General features: G+C 39.4%; 1 protein-coding gene across 1 annotated transcript; it reads right to left on the bottom strand.

The window, feature by feature from the left end:
• Positions 1-15969: 15969 nt before the first annotated feature.
• LOC127795111 (uncharacterized) lies at positions 15970-18157 on the bottom strand. Its single transcript, XM_052326566.1, has one exon. The coding sequence runs from the start codon at positions 18047-18049 to the stop codon at positions 16244-16246; it is 1806 nt and encodes a 601-aa protein (XP_052182526.1). The 5' UTR covers positions 18050-18157; the 3' UTR covers positions 15970-16243.
• Between the last annotated feature and the right edge of the window lie 2283 nt (positions 18158-20440).

Genomic DNA, 20440 nt, shown 5'->3' with positions numbered 1-20440 from the left:
GCCAAGTGACGTGCATAAAAAACAAAAACCAAGAGGTGTTGATAAATGAGGGACAAAAATAGTAGTACTTCTCAAAGATATTTGATAAATGTGGACAGATAAAAGTTATGTTAGATTAGTGCTCTAGAAAAGAAAGGAACATGTTATACAGACACATTTATTTGACCTGTGTAAAGCAAGCTGTAAGAAAGATAAAGAATGGTAAGGCAGGTGGAAAGGATAATATATGGATGGAAGCATAGAAATGCATGAAAGAGTATGGAATTTTAAGGTTAATAAAATTTATTAACGTGATCCTTAAGTTAAGAGAGATGTCTGACAAGTGGAAAAAAGAGCACTGTAATCACCATTTGTAAGAAAAAAGATGTTTGAAATTGTGAAAATTATACAAAGCCAACCAAATGACCCAGACCAAATAGCTTTGGGAGAAACTGAACTCTCCAAAAATCAAATACCTAGTAGGTTAACAATGAATGTCATCTACTTACTGAAGTGCCTGTCAGAAAGGTCCAGAAACAAATAGAATTGATATCCATACGGCATTTATAAACTTGAAAAGAGCCTATGACAGAATCTCCAAAGAAGTCTAGTGCAGGCTTTCAGAAAGAAAGAAGTTCAAATAACTTATACACAAGCTATTAAAAACATGTATATCATCAAGTGGAAACATTTTAGAACTTGTGGAGAAGGTATTGGAACCTTTTGATTACAATTAGATTGCATAAAACATCTAACTAAGTCCTTATGTCTTCGTTCTTTTGATGAATAAACTCATAAATGTGTCCAAGAAAAAGTCCTTGGTGTATGATATTGTCTAAGTTGATAAGACAAAAGAAGGGGTAAATTTTAAGTTTAAATTATTGATAACACCTTAAAATCTAAAAGTTTCAAGCTACACAAGTCGAGAACCAAATATATGAAATGCGAGTTCAGTAACAGTAGAGGTGTGGATTTTGTTGCTGCGAAACTTAAAGATCAAGTAATTCCTAAATAAGATCGATTAATATTTCAGATTAATTGTTCAAAAAAAAAAAAAAGGAGATGCCCATAAAATATGGGGCAACTAAGTACCAACCTGTGAAAAATATGAATGCAACTGAGTTAAGAATGTTATGGCACACATATGCATCTGTTGTCGTTAGGACTTACAAATCAGGAACACATGAGAAGAATACTCCTATCAAATCTTTACACACACACGGAAGCAGAAAGACAATAAGAACAATCGGTTATAACAGAAGAATATGCAGGAACAATAAATGAAAAAAGATCAAACCACACAAAGAGATCGAGATTATCCTGGTTCGAAATGCCCTTAGGCAAACCCATATCCAGCAGTACAACACCCACAGAGCAGTCTTTTATTCAGTAGGAAATTGATCAGTACATCAAGCCTCTCCTTCATCTATATTCACGAGTACAAAACCCTCATTCTCTCAAGAATACACAAGGACTAATTCTTATCACTTAGCCTCTCTTTTCTCAATAACGACACACCACTCAATCACAAATGAAAATTGAGAACTCACCAATTAACCTTGATACTATTGACTACCCCCCACCCGGTTATTTATAAAAAGGGCGGACACCCCAATGAAACTAGCCAACATTGGAGATATTACAATTAGACCGCAAAAACTAAGAAAAATTACACTTTGAAATTGAAGCCTAACTGTTCTAAATCTTCCCGCCGATAGATCAACAAGACTTCACTGATCTTATCGCTCAAACTCAAGGCAAACTCAACAATTCTCCACCATTTTCCTTGTGTTCTTCACTCGATAGACTGAATCTGCTCTCATCTGGAATGTAAGACAAAAAAAATTGATCAATCAAACACAAAACACATTAAGAATAGATAAAAAATGCTGTAATTTAGACATAGGGACAGCTTTGGTAAACATGTCAGCTGCATTTTCTTCTTCTACAACTTTTATTAGGCTTATCTCCTCCTTCTCAAGGATTTCCCTAATGAAATGATACATAACATCTATGCGTTTAGTTCTTTCATGGTGTGATGAATTTTTAGCCAAATGGATAGCACTTTGGCTATCACACATTAACCTAACCTTGACATCTATTCCTAGTAGCTTACTAATGATTCCCTTAAGCCAAAGGCCTTCCTTTATTGCTTCAATAACAGCAATATATTCTGCCTCGGTTGTGGAAAATGCCACCACCGATTGCAGGTTTGCTTTCCAGCTAATAGAAGATCCCCAAAGCTGAAATACATAACCTACCTATCGAGGACCTCCTCTTATCAATGGTCTACAGCAAAATCTGCATCTGTGAACCCTAAGATGCGAGGTTTTTCTTCTAGCTTGCCTCCACCATAGACCAAAGCCATACCTAAAGTCGCTTTAACATACCTAAAGGTCCATTTTACAGCATTCCAATGGGCCTTACCTGGATTGGCCATAAACCTACTAGATACACTCATAGAATGGGTCAAATCCGGTCTTGTACAGACCATGTTGTACATTAGGCTCACAACCGCATTAGAGTAAGGAATCTTACTCATTTCCTTAATGCCTTCTTCATCCTTAGGAGACTGCTCATGTGATAATTTAAAGTGTTGGGCAAAGGAAACGGATACATCCTTTGCATCACTCATGTTGAATCTCTTAATCAACTTGCTAAGATAGGATTTTTGAGACAAAATTAGCTGCCTATGCTGCCTGTCCCTTTTAATCTCTATGCCCAATATCTTCCAAGCTTCTCCTAGTTCTTTCATCTCTGTCACAACCCTAGGGTAGTTAAGGTTGTGATAGGAATTGGGAGAAGAAATAAGAATTGTAGGAGGGGGAAAATCAGTAGGAAGAGGGAGAGATATTGAGAGAAAGGGGAAGAACTTGAGGGAGATCGGAGAGAATCTTAGAGAGAAATGAGAATTAAGAATTCATTCAAATTTTGCATATCCCCTTCCTACAGCTGAGGCTATATGTATATAGCCAACCTCACTTAGCTACCAAACAAAACTCTCTAACCAACTAAGCTACAAGACAAAAAGGGAAATAATAGAATAACAACACCAATGTGTTGTAACCAAATTACAAAGATACCCCCTAAATATAATTATTACTCAATTACAGCTTTGCCCCTATAATACCCAAGATCGTGACAATTTCCCCCCCTTGAAATGTTTCTTGTCCCCAAGAAACTTATTATCACCTAGCCGTTGCTTCTTTATCCAATGCCCCTCTTCACCCAGCAGTTTCTTCTTCGCTTTTCCTTCTTCTTATCTTGTTTTTTCCTTTTCTTTTGCCTTCTCTTTTCTTTCTCCTCATCAACAACAACATTATGTCTTGTTGCCACACCAATTTCAGCCATCCACCTCTTCCTTAGTACTGTCAAAAATGGTTCCAAATGCGCCATCAGTCCTACAACCCCATCCTCCAACTCTTCCTGCTGCAATGTTACCTTTGCTTTGTCTTGTGTGCCCGTGCCAATGACATACATGTGAGATGTTCCAAGCAAGGTGTCCAATGCAATCCTTTGTTCCTTCTCTTTAGACTCCTTATTCTGCTGTTTCAAGAGATCAATGGCATCAGGAGTCTCAGCTCTAGTGGCAATGGTTGAGAAGTTGCCAACTAATTGAGTGCCATCCTCCACTTCCTCCTCCCCAATCTCTTCTTCCATGCACTCCTCAACCCTCTCCATAGCCAAGACCAAGGGAGCAATACGTTTAGACTCTTCCATATCTTTAGTAAGGGCCTCCTCAAGTGGAAATACCTTTACTTGTTGGTAGCTGGAGTACACCAAGGATTTACTTTTAGCAATGTTGTTCTTCTTCGGCTTCTCCATTTTAAGAAACTCCTCCTTATTAAAACTCCCATGATAGTCATCAGAGTATTCGACGGGAAAACTATAATGATACTCCTTAGATAGTATCATTGCAAACTCTTGTAACTTCTCGCGAAACATTCGACCGAATTCCTTGCACTCTTCATTAAACCCTCTGCTGGTTCCTTTGTCCCTTCGGCTAGTCTCATTCTCAAACTTCTTTTCCCAAATTTGATGCTTCTAGTCAACTGAAAATGCGCATTCTTTGGCTGCCATTGAAGCTCCATTCCAGCTGAAAATGAAGCATTATTTTGCTGCAATTTAGGGCCCATCTGCTCCATGTATGCACTGCTACCAATGGCCTTATGATCAGGTCGTCCCCTGAAAATACAGCACCCTTCTGCTACGATTGAGACTCCATTGGACTCGTTCGTGAGCTACTTCCCAAGGCTTCACGAGCAGGACATTCCATTGAAAATGCAGCATCCTTCAGCTGCAATTGAAACCCCATTTCAACTGAAAATGAAGGATTTTTCTCCTGCAATTGAGGCTCCCATGCTCTCCTACATGCAATGCTCCCCTTAGCTGATTTTCACAATCAGCATACTTTGAAGACCAAGGAGCTATATACATACTGCTCTTCTTCAAACAAATTATCCCAAAATTCAAGCCAAAATTAACCTTTGTTTACCTTACTAGCAGCCTAGGATTTGATTGGAACTACCGCCAAAAAGAGCGCTGGAATTCACAGCCAAGAATCACCCCTCCAAATTCGCCTTCCACAATCCACTCCCAGCTGCTCCAAATCTCAAGTTTCTGCCGTGCAAATACTTTTAGAACTTGATTGAATCGGTTCGGCCTCAGCTGCCCGTCTTCCTCCTTTAATTACAGAAACTGATTTCTCTGCCTTCCATTCAAATCAAAACCACAGCCAAGAGCTGCTATTACCCAATCACCGTCCAACACCTACTTCACACTTTAGTGGCCCCGAGAATAAATTGGATCCGAGAATTTGTTGCGGCTTCCGACGAGTTCTTTGAATTCTCAGAAATCTCCTTGAATCTCTGTTTGATCAATCCTACAGAGAGTCATCGGAATCGATTCCGAGATTCAACCAAAAATCTCCTCAAAGCAGTTGGCAACCTATAATCCGCTTCTGTGGCTTACGGCTAATGAACGCCACCTCACCCACTGCTTCAAGAAGTCGCCCATACTTAATTCGCCTCAAACGGAATCCGCAGAGATTGGGTTGGCTTCGCCTTCAAGTCTGGAGCGTCACAACAGCCCAAGAGAATCGCATGCGCCACCATCAACAATTGCAATGGATAGCGGCAGCGAACCCCCCTCAGTTGCTTCACCAACACGAGTCGGAAGGCAACCAAAACCGTAGCACACAGCCGCACCTGTAGGAAACTTATCGGCAGTGTTCTAAAAGGCGCTAGGCGCTAGTCAGGCGGCAGACTGGCGCCTAGCGCCTGGGCCGCCTAGAGTTTTTTTTATTTTTTATTAATATATTAACAAATATTAAAATAAATGATCTAACAACACTTGCTTGTAAATATTAAAATATTTAAAATATTAACAAAGGCAGCAACAAGGAGACGACTCGGATGCGAGCAAATATTAAAGCTCGGTGCTGCAGCAAAGAGCAGCAACTTGCTGCTTGATGCTTGCTGCTGCTGGTGGAGGTGGAGGAAGATGGATACATACCGGAGGAAGCAGCGACGTGCGACAACAAGGCTAACAGGAATGGAAAGCAGCGACGACAACTCTGCAACTGCAAGAGACGGTGGTGGCGTGCGAGCACGAGAGAGGCGACGGTGACGGTGACTCTGCAATAGACAATCGATGGTGGTGCGCGCGAGAGAGAAGGGGAAAAAACAATCGGCCGGGCGTTCACGCGGCTAGGCGGCCGCCTTGGCCACCTAGGCGCCACCCGGTACTGATTAGCCGGGCCAGCACCTAAGGTGGCCGATTAGGCCACAGTTGAGGCGGCCAGCGGCCGCCTAGCGCCTCGGCGCCGCCTAGGCCGCGTTTTAGTTCACTGCTTATCGGTCTAGTCGGACTGGTCTTCCGGACTGGTCGCAACTCGCTGGGTTGTCCGCTCCACGTCCGACAGACTCACACTGGCCTTGGACAATCGCAACCCTCTGGGCCATTCGCTTCACCTCTGGTCACTGTCCAACACTCCAAATCTGCTTCGACTGCAATTTCCGATCAACCTAAACTGCTCTAGGAGTCGCTGGAAGCTTCGTCGAAATCGCCTGGTGCAATCGTTTCCAACACTCGATCACAACAAATCAAGATCGCCCAGACTGCTGGACTCACCTCGGGTCCTTCTTCTCGTTCTGCCCAATCACCAACCGTTGAAAATGACCGCGACACCCACTGCACCACCGTGAGGAAACCGCTGCACAATCACCAGACCACTGCAATTAACTCGGCTGCAACACTAACTTCCTTGACCGACCAAACCGCAATCGCTTGGAACTCTTGCACCAGTCGCTCACTCCAGTCGCGACCCACTTGGATGTCCACGTCTCCTCCTTTGGTGGACTCCCACACCAATCGCAAATTCTCCTCTGTACTGATCGATGATGGGCTCAAGTCCGATGGATCTTCGCGACGCTTCAAGTATGCTCGCCTATCGACCCACTCCAATCGCCGTCCAACTCCACCTTAAACCTCTACTCAATCGATTTCACAGGGAGTCGCATCTTCCTACTCGCCCAATCACTGTCATTGGTTTCGGAATTCACTCATCTTCGCTTCGGCCCGAATTCGCTAACTCTGCTTTAGCGACTCTGATATGGCCTTAGGAGTTGCCCGAATTCCCTTTGGAAACCGCCTTCCGAAATCGTCCAGATCTGGTTCGACAGCTGAGGACTACCGCTTAGTTGTAGTCGAACTAATCAAAGGCTTAGGACGAGCTTTGTTGCGGTCTCCTGAGGGTTCGATCAACTCTGTTGGAGCTCCCTATGAGTTCGATCAACTCTATTGCAGCTCCTCAAGAGTTCGCTTCTCTCACCGGAAATTCGTCGGACGCTGATTGCTGCTATGATGCTGGAATTACTTAGCAGAGGATGGCCGAGGAACGAACAGCTCTGATACCATTTGTCACAACCCTAGGGTTAGTTAAGGTTGTGATAGGAATTGGGAGAAGAAATAAGAATTGTAGGAGGGGGAAAATCAGTAGGAAGAGGGAGAGATATTGAGAGAAAGGGGAAGAACTTGAGGGAGATCGGAGAGAGTCTTAGAGAGAAATGAGAATTAAGAATTCATTCAAATTTTGCATATCCCCTTCCTACAGCTGAGGCTATATGTATATAGCCAGCCTCACTTAGCTACCAAACAAAACTCTCTAACCAACTAAGCTACAAGACAAAAAGGGAAATAACAGAATAATAACACCCATGTGCTGTAACCAAATTACAAAGATACCCCCTAACTATAATTGTTACTCAATTACAGCTTTGCCCCTATAATACCCAAGATCGTGACAATCTCAAACACTGATTTCAAACTCAGCTTTAAATTTCTGATTTCCATAGCTAATTGACTAGCAATCAACATATCATCTACATATAGGAGAAGATATATAGATACACCACTTGGCATATGCTTAAAGTAGACACAACTATCATATGAACTCCTCTTAAACCCTTGGGACAACATAAATGAGTCGAATTTCTTATACCATTGCCTAGGGGATTGCTTTAAACCACAGAGAGATTTCTCAAGAAGACACACCAGTTCTTTCTTTCCTCTCACCTCAAACCAATTTGGCTGTTCCATAAGAATATTTTCCTCTAAGTCTCTATGTAGAAAAGCCATGGTGACATCCATTTGCTCTAAAATGAAGTCTTGATGGGCTGTTATTGCAAGAAGGATCCTTATTGAGGTGTATCTCACTACGGGTGAGAATACCTCATTGAAATCTACATTGGCCACTTGGGTCAAGCCCCTAGCCACTTGCCTAGCTTTATACCTAGGCTTATCCTCTTTTCCAGCACCCTCCTTAATTTTATATGACCACTTACAGCTAACAACCCTCTTCCCTAAGGGTTTTTCTACAAGAACCCAAGTGTTATTTCGTTTAAGACAATCCATCTCAGATTGCATGGCTTCCTGCCACTTCTAAGAATCTCTTGACCTGATTGTTGTTGCATATGAAAGAGGTTCCTCCCCCATTTTTGAAACTGCACTTGTCAGGGCATAAGACACTAAATCATAACCATATCTGACCGGCGGTTAGAAAACCGTCCCCTGCCTATCCCTAGCAACATTGTACCTCTCCGGATCAGGAGGATTTTCTGAGCAGGAGGATTCTTCATAATCCTCTTGCTGCCTAGAGGAGGATGTTTCATAGTCATCCTGCTGACTTGGAGAAGATTCTCCATACCCTTCATATTCCTCTTGAAGGTTTAGGTCCTGATCTCGAGGATTATTTTTGCCTTTGTCTAATGGTTCTTCAGATAGATCTACATCTATTGCTTTGCCTTTCTCAGCATCCTTTGATTTTTCTTTTTCCTCAAAGTCTTTTATATTAGATCCCTCATCAAAAGTGGCATCTCTACTCACAAAGGTCTTAGGCATATTTGGATCTAGACTCCATAATTTATAACCCTTAACTCCTTTTGAGTATCCTATAAACAAGCACCTAATTGCTCTAGGGTCTAGCTTGCCTTGCTTAGAATGAGCATAGACTATACACCCAAATGCCCTAATATGGTCTACATTAGGCTTGTGACCAGTCCACATTTCATAGGGGGTTGTAAACCCTGTGACTACGGATGGTGACCTATTAATAACATAGGTTGTCGTAGATATGGCTTCTCCCCAAAAAGATTTGGAAAGCCTAGCATGAATAATCATGCACCAAACTCTCTTTAAGAGAGATCTATTCATCCTCTCAGCTAGACCATTCTGCTTGGGATTTCCTGGAATCGCTAGGTGTCTAAGGATACCATCTTGATTATATAGGTGGGCAAATTCCTTGTTGCAAAATTCCAATCCATTATCAGTCCTAATGATCTTAATTTTGCTTCCTTTCTAATTTTCTATCATAGTTTTTCAGGTTTTGAAAGTTTCAAAAGTTTTATCTTTTGATCTTAAAACATAAACTCAAACCATCTTAGAGTAATCATCAATTATGGATAGGAAATACCTAACTCCACTATGAGATAAGGCTTCGAAAGGGCCCCAAAGATCAGAATGAATATATTCTAAAGGGGCCTTAGTGAAGTGAATAGCCTTCTTAGGAAATTTAACCTTAGCAGATTTCCCAAATATGCATGTTTCACATTTGTCTATAGTTGTTACCTTTCCAGCACTCACAATCCCTTGCCTAGCCAATTCCTTAAGCCCTTGCTCATTAATATGAGCCATCCTATAATGCCATAACCTGGATTGCTCATAGGATTTTTGATAGACCACCGATTCACTGGACAAACCAAAGGCGTCCAAGGAATCAGGGATAGTTTGGGAATTAGGGAAATTAGGGTGGTGGTTGTAACAGCCAACCTGTTAGAGGAGGGGTAGAACAGGAATTGCATGGTTGTGTAACAACCTGCATGTGCGGATTCTAATTATGTTAGAGAATGAGGAATAAAAGAGAGGTGGAGGAGGTGAGGGAGGGGTGAAGAATTTTCCAGAAAGTAGGAGAGATTAAGGGCCTCTCAAATTGCCCTGTTTTCTTTCTTTTTCGGTTGTAATTGGTTTGGAACTCTTGCTTATTGAATCAAGCTATCTTACAATTCTTAGAATTCTACCATTTTTCCCTTTCCTAATGCCGACTCTCCACCAACTATGGATACTTGCCGCATATATATGCCATTTTGAAGGGTAGCCTTCATGCATATGAGGGACCCCCATGCTACCTTAAGGACTCCACCAACTCCTCTATAGGAGTAGCCATTTTTGTCTAGTTCTCCAAGGGATATCAAATTTCTCTTTAAGTCTAGCACATATCTAACAACAGACAGTGTCCTAATTTTTCCATCATGCATTTTGATTTTAGCATCCCCAATCCCTTTGATTTTACATTCCTAGTTGTTTCCTAGAAGCACTTTACCCCCATCTATGTCCCTAAACCTTAGGAACCAATTCCTATAAGGTGTCATGTGAAATGAACAACCAAAATCTAATACCCAAGCCTGTCTATCCTCCGTATTTAACACAACAAGTACATCTGCACTGTCATACTCAAACTCACAAATTGAGGATGAGATTTCAACATTCCCCTTATTCTGAAATTTCCTCTTTTTCTTAGAACAATTTCTTTTAATGTGACCTTCTCCATGACAGAAGAAACATCTTACGGGTCTCCTACCATTTTTAGACTTTGATCTAGACCTACCCCTAGTTCTTCGGATCCCTTTTTTCAGGCCTTCACCTAGCTGTAAGAGCATCTCCTATAGAATTCTTGACTTCTACCTCTTGTTGAAGTTCTTTGGAGTTTAAAGCTCCAATAACATCATCTAGAGACAGGTTTTCTCTTCCATGTTTTAATATGTCAACAAAAGTCTCATAAGATCTAGGTAAAGAATGCAAAAGGACGAGAGCCTTATCCTCATTGTCATACTTTATATCAATATTTTCAAGGTCTAGACAAAGCTTTGTAAAGTCATCTATATGGTCTTGCAGCTTCTGGCCTTCTCCCATTCTAAATGAGAAAAATCTGGTTTTCAAGAATAATCGAGTGGAAAGGGTCTTGGTCAAGTATAGGGTCTCTAGTCTATTCCATAGGGATAATGCAATGGTCATCTTGGAGACCTCCCACAAGACCTTATCATCGAGACTAATCAAAGTATTATAGGCTTTTTCATCTATTTCTTCCATTTGTTTACTTAATTCTTGTTTCTGTTCAGCAGTGCTAGATTCAGGTGATTTCTTTTCTTCTTCTAGTGCCCCTTTCAGTCCTAAGTTCCCTAGAACTTCATTTTGATCCTCCAAAAGCCGAAATCATTTTGGCCAGTGAATTTCTCTATATCGTATCTTGTTGCAGCCATAATCAAAATTAATGACTCAAATAATCAACAAGAGACTATCAAGAAAAAGTAGCAAGAAAGCTTATCATGGTTTGAAGGGAGGCTCTAATACTAGATCGTTGTTGTTAGGACTTACAAATCAGGAACACACGAGAAGAATACTCCTATCAAATCCTTACACACTCACAAAATCAAAAAGATGTCATGTACCGCCTAAATAACTAAATGTAACTCGGGAGAGTAGGAGAGAAACAGAACAACCAATACGCACATGCCTACTATAAGTGGTGTTGGCCGTTACGATGCAAGTTGTACTTGGGCCGGAGAACTTCAATTGTTGAGAGAGATAAGTATAAATAGAGACTAATCTCATCCAAAGAGGACGTGAATGAATTGAATCTCGAATTTTCCTCTTAAATTTCCTTCTCTTTCTCTCTCTCTCGCTCGCTCTCTCTCTTTCTTTTTCTTCGATCAAGTCTTCTACCAACTCTCCAAAATTCCTTGAGGAATTCTTGAGAAATCCTTGCCAGATCCGTTACCTGACAAAAGACAATAAGAACAATCGATTATAATAAAAGAATATGCAAGAACAATAAATGAAAAAAGATCAAACCACACAAAGAGATCAAGATTATCCTAGTTTGAAATGCCCTTAGGCAAACCTATATCCAGCAGTCCAACACCCACAAAGCAGTCTTTTATTCAGTAGGAAATTGATCGATACATCAACCCCTCTCCTTCATCTGTATCCCTAAGTACAAAACCCTCGTTTTCTCAAGAATACACAAGGACTAAATTCTTATCACTTAGCCTCTCTTTTATCAAGAACGACACAACACTCAATCACAAATGAAAACTAAGAACTCAGTAACTCACCAATTAACCTTGATACTATCGACTGCCCCATGCCTTCTTATTTATAGAAAGGGCGGACACCCCAATGAAACTAGCCAACATTGGAGATATTACAATTTGACCTTGTTATAAATTGGGAGCACTAGCAGCCTTTAAACACATCCAAGAAACCAATCAAACACCACTCAACACACTCACAACTTATCGGGCCAACATACAACCAACACAACAGTTAATAAAGAACAAAAATAAAAGCATAAACAGAACAAGAAAGACAATCAAACCACATGAGACGCAGCATTTTATCTTGGTTCAAGCCAGTTGAATTGGCTCTAGATCCAGCAATCCAACACCCCTTAATCGAGCAGCCTTTATTTAGTAGAAATTGATCAGTACAAAACCCAAGCTCTTATACAATCCTATCACTCAAGTACAATCCCTCATTCACTCCAAGAAAGCCCAAGAACTCATACACAAGCCTCACTTTCTCTAGAACATGTACTCATAATAGCAATTGAGAGCTTGAAAGGATATTGGATCTCTCTAAACTGTCGCCTCACCCTCTTATTTATAGAAGAGGCGAAACCCGCCATATAACTAATCAAATATGGGATATTACGGTTAGACCCCCCAAAGATACAACAATTACACTTTGAGAAATAAAACTCTAACTGTCTAAAATAAATCCAGTCAATAAATCTTCAAAACTTGCACTGATCTCCTATTATCTATCTCAAGGCAAACACAACAGACCCCAAAAACTAAGAAAAATTACACTTTGAAATTGAAACCTAACTATTCTAAATCTTCCAACCGATAGATCACCAAGACTTCATTGATCTCCTATCACTCAAACTCAAGGCAAACTCAACAGTGTCCATACAAAAAAGACAGAATTGAATGAGTTCATATATAATAAGGTGTAAGTGTTAAAGATAAGATTCACAAGACAGAACAAAAATGGTTTGACACGTAAGAAGAAGACCGACATACCCATCGTGAGGCAAGTGGATGGAATTAAAAGAGATTAAAGAAAGAACAAATAAAATCTCAAGGCTCATTTGGTTCACTAGAATGGAAATAAAGGGAATGGGAATAGAAATGAATGGAATCGTTAGTTCCTTGTCGTGTTTGGTACAGTTAGCAATGAAATGACCATTCAATTCCATTATTATATTTGGTACACTAGAAATGGATGGAGTGGAATGAAAAAAATAACTCTATGACAAAAATATCCTTAGTCTAAAAAATAATAAAAATTATTGTTATTTTTGGATGTTAATAAAGTATTATTTTATTTTTTTTGGTGTTAATAAAATATATTTTTATTCTTTTCTAAGGATATTTTTGTAACTTTTGAAAAATATGGAGTAAAGAAATAATTGAAATTTTACTAAATTAAATCAGGATTCCATCCTGATTTGGAAAGAATCACCATTCCCGCATATGATAGAATGAGCATTCCCTAGGGTATGGTTATACCTTTTCCAAAGTTGCAAGCAAACATAAATGTACTTAATCCTTTTTCCCATTTGAATGAACCAAACAGGCCCTTAATGGAAAACCCTTATACATTATATGAGATATAATGAGCTCACAAAATATGGTCGGGGATAGTGATGACTGGAGTGTAAGAATTGATGTGGGCTTGTAGCTGATCTCACCTAATGAGATTAAAGGCTTGTGGTTGTTGTTCTTGTTGTGACCCAAAAAAAATAAATAAATAAGGGTAGTAGGCCAGGGTGTCGTGTCCTCATAAGCTTATATAAGCCACTTCCAACTTCAAATCAACAACAGTCGTCCAACAACTTCGATAGGAAGCTCCAAATAAAAAGAAAGCAGGAAAATTAATTTTCAACTCTATGGCAATTGCATTTTCCATCTCAATTCTCAAATATACTTCATCTTTAGCACCCCCTCCTGCAAACTGCACCCCAAAAAAGAGAAGGAAAAAAGAAATATGAACATCAAGTCTTCTTTCCATATTGTTTTACTAACTAATTGAAGCGCTAGCTCCCTAGACATGATGCAAAGATGTCCAGCTCATCTCAGCCAACACATAAGGTTTATCAATCATTACTGCACGCCAAATCCATTCGGTACCAGTGGCCTCTCAATGCTCAAGTGCTTTGCAATAAAAACCTTTCTCAACCCACCACTTAGGGCCTGTTTGTGTTTGAGATGGGAGCAAGTTTGAGGTGAGTTTGCTCCCAAATGCAGTAATTAGGGTGTTCAGTAACATTCCATCTCTTCCAACTCAACCCAGTTTCACTACGTTTGAGGGCCCAAACTCAACCTCAAAATATTGGTGAGGCTGAGGTTGAAAATACAGAACACACTTATTAAATTTTTGTATATTTCAATTTTATCCTTTTATAATAACTGGTACAAAATTTATTCTCTCAAATGTCCCTATAAAAACCCTAAGCAGAACTTTTTCTCTCTATTTCTGTTTTGCTTCTCTCACGAAAGAATCTTGCTTTCCACCCATCGCAACTATAGGGAGGAAGGAGAAGATCGTTGCTGGTAAGGGTCATTTCATCTGTCAACTGATGGGGAAGAGCCTCATTGCAACAATCACAGACAGGGAAAACCCCATCTGCAATGCCATTGCAAATGGGGCTCTTCCCCATCTACGATGGCTGTGACGGGGCTCTTCCCCATCTGCAATGCCACTGCACATCAGGGTTTCCCCATGTTATGCAAAAATCACTGAAAACAAGGATTAGATATGATACATGTCATGTTTCTTTCATATTACCTAGACAAGTAACATGGATGTTTGGCTACAACATGTGTACCAGAGTTACAATGAGAATCAGCAGCCTGAGCTACCCGAGCAGCTAGGTTTAATTAAAAAACTCCCTGCTCATTGTATGTGATGGAAGAGATCTCTTTTCTTCTAGAAGGTTGTGCCCAGACCTCATCCTTTCTAGAACTTGCAAGGATTTGCAACTGTGTGGGCAAAAAAAATCATGTCTCAAGGTTTTTATAGGAAGTCTCACAAAATTCCAAGATCTCAAGTAATTAATAAATAGCCACATTTAATGAATTCTGTCATGTGGTTTTTATACAATGGTGTTCTAGATACCAAGATTTAACCCCCCCCCCCCCCCAAAAAAAAAAAAAGCAAACAGCAATCAATCCATGGCCATATTTAGTAAATTGTGCTCCATGGATTTTATACATATCGTTCCAACGTTCTAAGATCTTGAAGAAAGCAATCAGTCTATAGCTATATCCAATGTATATATATTTTCAGAGTTCCGTAAGAAATTGTGGACATTGTTAATAGAACAATATAATGCAATCCGAGAAGCATCCATGCATCTGAATTTGATGCCACAAGGAGGACTTTATGCTAGACATTGTAGATTTTGGTGAACTGATGTTCCACATAACACATCTTCCAACACCAATTTGTTTTTACATGTAATTTCCCCTTCTTTCAGCCTGAAAATGACCTGGAAACACCATTATATACATATTCTTGTTTTCTTTTCCTAAATTTTGCACCTGAATTTTTTAAATTTTTTACCCATCTTTTTATTTCATAAAAAATAAAATAAAATAGACAAATATGGAATGTGATGTAAGCCAATTAATGAACATATGAATTATGTCTCAATCAAATCAAAACAAAATTGGAACTTGTGGCATTTTAAGCAAATAACAAGAGGTCATACCTTCTTAATATCTGGTTGATCCATGGCATGCATATCTGCATACTTGCCGAACAGTTACAAGGAAATTATGTCACTGCCAAGAAAATCAAAATCTGCATTGTAAACCAACAGGTTTTTCCATGAAAAGAGAATAACACAAAAAAAGAAAGCAGAAGACATACAACATTGAACAATAACATAAACTATTGAAAACACTTCAAATTAAATTGTAAGCATGCAGTCAATTATGCATCAAAATAAGCATGAAAACAAATGGTGTTAGTTAGGTACGCCCATCCACATTCATGTCTGCAAACAATTGCTTGGAGGGCAAAACTTGGTAAATATTACTTTTTTTCCTTAAAATCAGAAAACTGATTTGAAGATGTCAGGCCATACAATAACTTAGCTTCATATCTTCTTAAATACTAACCCATTAATGGAACAATGCTGCACCTCCCAGGGTAACTTTGCCCTAAGAGCACATATATAAGCATGCATGCACGTATGTATGCGTAACTGCAATTTCCGACAACTACATCATTAATCCAGAAACACTTGCCACGTCTTCTGTCCTTATAGGCCAGATTATACAAGAATAAAATGACAAGATATCCATATAAAAGGGATCTGATAGATTATATAATAACAAGTGCGGAGAGAGAGAGAGAGAGAGAGAGAGAGAGGATACACATCATAAAGATGCATAAAATATACAAGAAACAACAATTTGGTAGTTCTTTATATCAAAGAGAACAGAGCAACATATTTTCCAGCCATCAACTATATCCACATTCACTTGAATGATGGATTGGTTACAAGCAAAGCATCTCTGTTCCATGTGCCATAGACTTCCATGCATGAAAAATGTATTATTTTGCACCCATGAACATAAGGATCCTAAGACACATCCATCTGAATGAACTATTCAGCCTGCTAATGTAATTGCAATTATGGTCCATAAGCCTGTCTATGAGCTCCAGCCTGATAGAGAGTGAGGTGGTGCACAGCCCTGGCAAATAATTCTCTCGAATCCGGATGCTGAGCCCCCACAGAACGGGCTGTCCCCTCAATTACATTGAGTGCCCTTGCTTGCTCAAGGGCCTTGCTGTTACCAACATTCAAGGCAAGGTAGCACAACAATTTAAGTCCATTCACTTGATCTCGACTATTGGTCTTGAGAAGATTCATTAGTTGCGGAACACCGTCAAATTCAACAATTGCCTTTGAGTGCTCCACACAATTGAAATTGTCTGGAGACACAAATTTAGCCAGGGCAATAGCCGCTTCAGAGGCCACATCTGCATTCCTGTGGCCAAGTTGGGTGACTAGAGGATTAACGATCCGAGTTTCCTTTGCAGGAAATGTTCGCGCCAAAAACCCAATAGATCTCATAGCGGGAATTAACAATTCCGGACTGATTTCTTCACTTACCACTCTCAGAAGCTGCTCCAACACTGCCTTAGCAGCTGAAGAGTTGGGCTTGAAAGACACTCGTCTAAGATCAGCATTGGACTCTGCAACAGCAGTTATTTCCATTACGGCCATCAAACAATTACTCTGCAATTCCCCTCTTTCCTTCTCAATAAGCTTAGCCAAACAAATCAACCCTTTCGTCTCAGTGATCTTCCTGCTATTTAGCAAACTTCCCCTACAGAGTTTCCACAAGGCTTTAGCACAGCTAATCTTCAATTCAAGCCTCAACTCAGGCGACTCAAACTCCCTATCCTTCCTATGGTGCCCTCCCCTACTATTACCATCAGAATGCAAAGATGATGAACTGTTGGAATGGTGAACATGGTTCAACGAAGGGTCTCTAGCTAACTCCTTGTTTATCTGAACTAGCGAATGTAGACTAGGCTTACCTGATTGAAGCTTAGGATCATCCAAAACGACATCCATGCCCAACAATGTCACTAACGGTCTGATCACATTCTCTCTCCCAAATTCATCCTGCACAGTGGGTTCCGTCTCCGCCATAATGGACACCAAATTCGCCACCACAACCTGAACCTTGGCCGGTGAGTCACCCAGAACCTTCACAATTGTCGGCACGGCGAGCTCCGCCGCAATTGACCGGACCTTTTCCTTGTCGTTGGATAAGTTGAGAAGCGCAGTGGCGGCCGCAATTTGGGCCTCCACCGAGGCCCCCTCTTTCAGCAGCTTCAGCAAGGGCATAACCCCACCTTCTTGGACAATCATGTTTTTGTTGCGATCACTGTCGCCGGCGAGGGAGGCGAGGTTGTTGGCGGCCTCGAGGCGGTCGCGGAGGTGGCCCATCTGGACGGCGGCGATGGAGGACCAGACCATGGCGAAGTTAGGATCGTTGCTGGCGATGGGGGGGAGCGAGAGGTTGGTGCCGCCTTCGAAGTCGAAGATGGAGAGGAGCCACGTGAGGTCGGCGATGGATGACTCGAGGAGGCCGGAGACCTTGCGGAAATCGGCACCGGTACTGATGGCGAAGACATGGCAGAGGACGCGACTGTGCTTGCACTTGCGGACTAGGGCTAGGGCTCGCTCGAGGTTTTTGGAGACGTCGGAGGAGATGCGGCGGAGAGGGCGGTCATAGAAGGCGGTGGTGGTGGTGGTGAGGCGGACGGCGGAGCGGAGCTTCTGGTAGAGACGGTCGGCCTGCTTGGCTAGTTCGGCGCATTCCAGCTTGGAGGACTCGGCCTCTTGGGCAGACTTGATCACTCTGTCAGCCAACAGTATTGGCAGCGACAACTCTTCCTGGATCGACTTCTCTTCCTCCGCCATGGTGCTGGCGGTGGAGAAGAAAATTGCGAACAACGCGAGAGAGAGAGAGAGAGAGACAAGAAGAAGAAGACCTAGATACACTCGCACTCACTTCAGGAGCATTAGAATTTTGGAAGACCAAAATAACCTTCTTTTATCTCTCTCTCTCTCTCTCTGTCAGTGGATGTTTAACTTATATATTTTAATTACCCAATCCTACTGACTGACTGACTGACTGACTGACTAACTCGGTCACTGTACTGGACTCGATTGGATTGGATTGGACCATCATAATAATAATAATAATATTAATATTATTATTATTATTATTATTATTATTATTATTATTATAAAACAAGCAAGACCCTTAGTCCCAAAGAATAAATAGCTTACTATTCCTATTTCTTTAATGCAAACGAGGAAATCTCTCGTCTTAACACCCTCAAGCACTGCTCCATGCATGCACGTAGGAGGGGTTGCTACTATTTCAAATCCTATTCCTATTCGCTGCTTCCCTATCCAATCTTTCCACCCTCTCAATAACCAACCTTTTATTCTCTATTTTTTGTTTGGTTTGGTTTGGTTTGGTTAGGGTTCAATATTTTGGTAAAAACAATCATTATCTTCTTAGCCTCTCGTTTTCTTCCTCACTAATTGTAATTTCAAGTAATATTTTTATCATTATCAGTTAAGTTTAAATTATAAAAAATAATTAATAATAGAAAATTATTGAGAGTATCACAAACGCTCCCTTCTTTTGAATGCAAATGAATTAACTAACCAAATATTCACTTTATAATAATAATAATTGGAACACGCAAAGTTTTCCATTTTATTCAAAATATATATTTAAAATAAAAACAATCATCTTTTATCTGTACTCTCTTTCTTTTCTTTCTTTTCTTTGATGGGATTATTATCTTTTTATATTTTAATTGGGAATGGTCCAAAGTCGTCACCCCCCACCCCCGGCTCCAAAAGGGTGTGAATAAATAATAATAATAATAATAAATAAAAGAATGAGCTGTATGTATGTTTGAATCAACGCGGACTCCCACGGCACCGTGAAGACCGCAAGCACTCTCTCTCTCTCTCTCTCTCTCTCTCTGCCATTTATTTAAGAGAAAACATATAATAATAATAATAATAATAAACCCTCAAGTCAAGAATCACCAGATTAGATTAGGTCTACCAACCAACCAACCAACAAATAAATACATTTAGGGGGAGCACTCCACTCAGTCCACTCCAGGGACGGATGGTCAATTTTAAATTTTGGGACATCACTATTATAATTATAATTCTTTTTTAATTAGTGATATTTTAACCATGAAGTTGTTAGAGGCTAATGAAGTGGATAAGATTGAGAATCCAGAAAGAAGTTTAATTCAAGAATAATAAATTAAATGTTTAGACTATATTATTATTCTTATAATAATAAAAACATACTTTATGAAACCCAGCATGTACTTACCCTACTTTCTTAAATAGTAACTGAAAAACCCTCTTAAATTAATTATTATACTCCTGGTAGGTACCTTCCCTTTTGATAAGGGACTGTTAAGAGAAAATTCTTAAAAAATTATTATAGATCTCAGGTTAATCTCATTAATACCGTTATATTTGGGTGAGAGAACAAAATGCTTAGAATTTTAATTAATTATTTACAAATCTCAACACAGATTCTTTACTTTTTAATTATAGTTGGATATTCAATGTTCGTGATTTCATGTCAATCAAATAAATCATATAATATGATTCACAAAGAAAAGGTGAATCGTGATCTTTGTTGATCTACTCTCATTCTAAATATTATGATCCGAACATCATTTGGTCACGTTTTAAATTAAATTCAAAGTTAGAGTTAATACCATAAATTTGATAACTTTATATGTTTTTTATTTTCTCCAAACGTGAAAAATATTTTCTCTTAATTAAAAAAATTATTATTTATAATATATAGCATTTGGTTTTGAAGTGTAATACGTCAAAATTTTATTATTTTAAATATTTTGCAATGACTAAGGGTAAAGAGAATTGTTTATTTATGTCATGTAGAATGTCACTTCACATAAAAATAAAAAAAAAAAAGCTACATTAGTGATACACATTAAATTAATTTTCACATATAGATATGATATTTAGTCTATCAACAATTAAAAAATTGACATTTAGTCCCTAATACAAAAAAAATTAAATTTGATTAAAAGAATATCTAAATTTCATAAGAACAAACAATTTCATAAAAAAATCTAAAATAAAAAAAAGACTTGAAAAATTCATAAAAACTATCTAAAAATAATAAAAAAATACCTAACTTTTATAAGAAGACCTAAAAATTTCATAAAGACTTAAAAATAATAATAATAAATCTAAATTTCATAAAAAAATATTTAAGAATAATAAAAAATA

The sequence above is a fragment of the Diospyros lotus genome, chromosome 2 (assembly GCF_014633365.1).
Source record: "Diospyros lotus cultivar Yz01 chromosome 2, ASM1463336v1, whole genome shotgun sequence".
Classification (NCBI taxonomy): Eukaryota; Viridiplantae; Streptophyta; class Magnoliopsida; order Ericales; family Ebenaceae; genus Diospyros; species Diospyros lotus.
Note: the sequence above shows the minus strand (reverse complement) of the source record. Positions and strands in the feature narration are given on the sequence as shown.

What these genes read in the sequence shown, in the direction of transcription:
- LOC127795111 (XM_052326566.1), bottom strand. Translation starts at nt 18,049, where the DNA reads ATGGCGGAGGAAGAGAAGTCGATCCAGGAAGAGTTGTCGCTGCCAATA.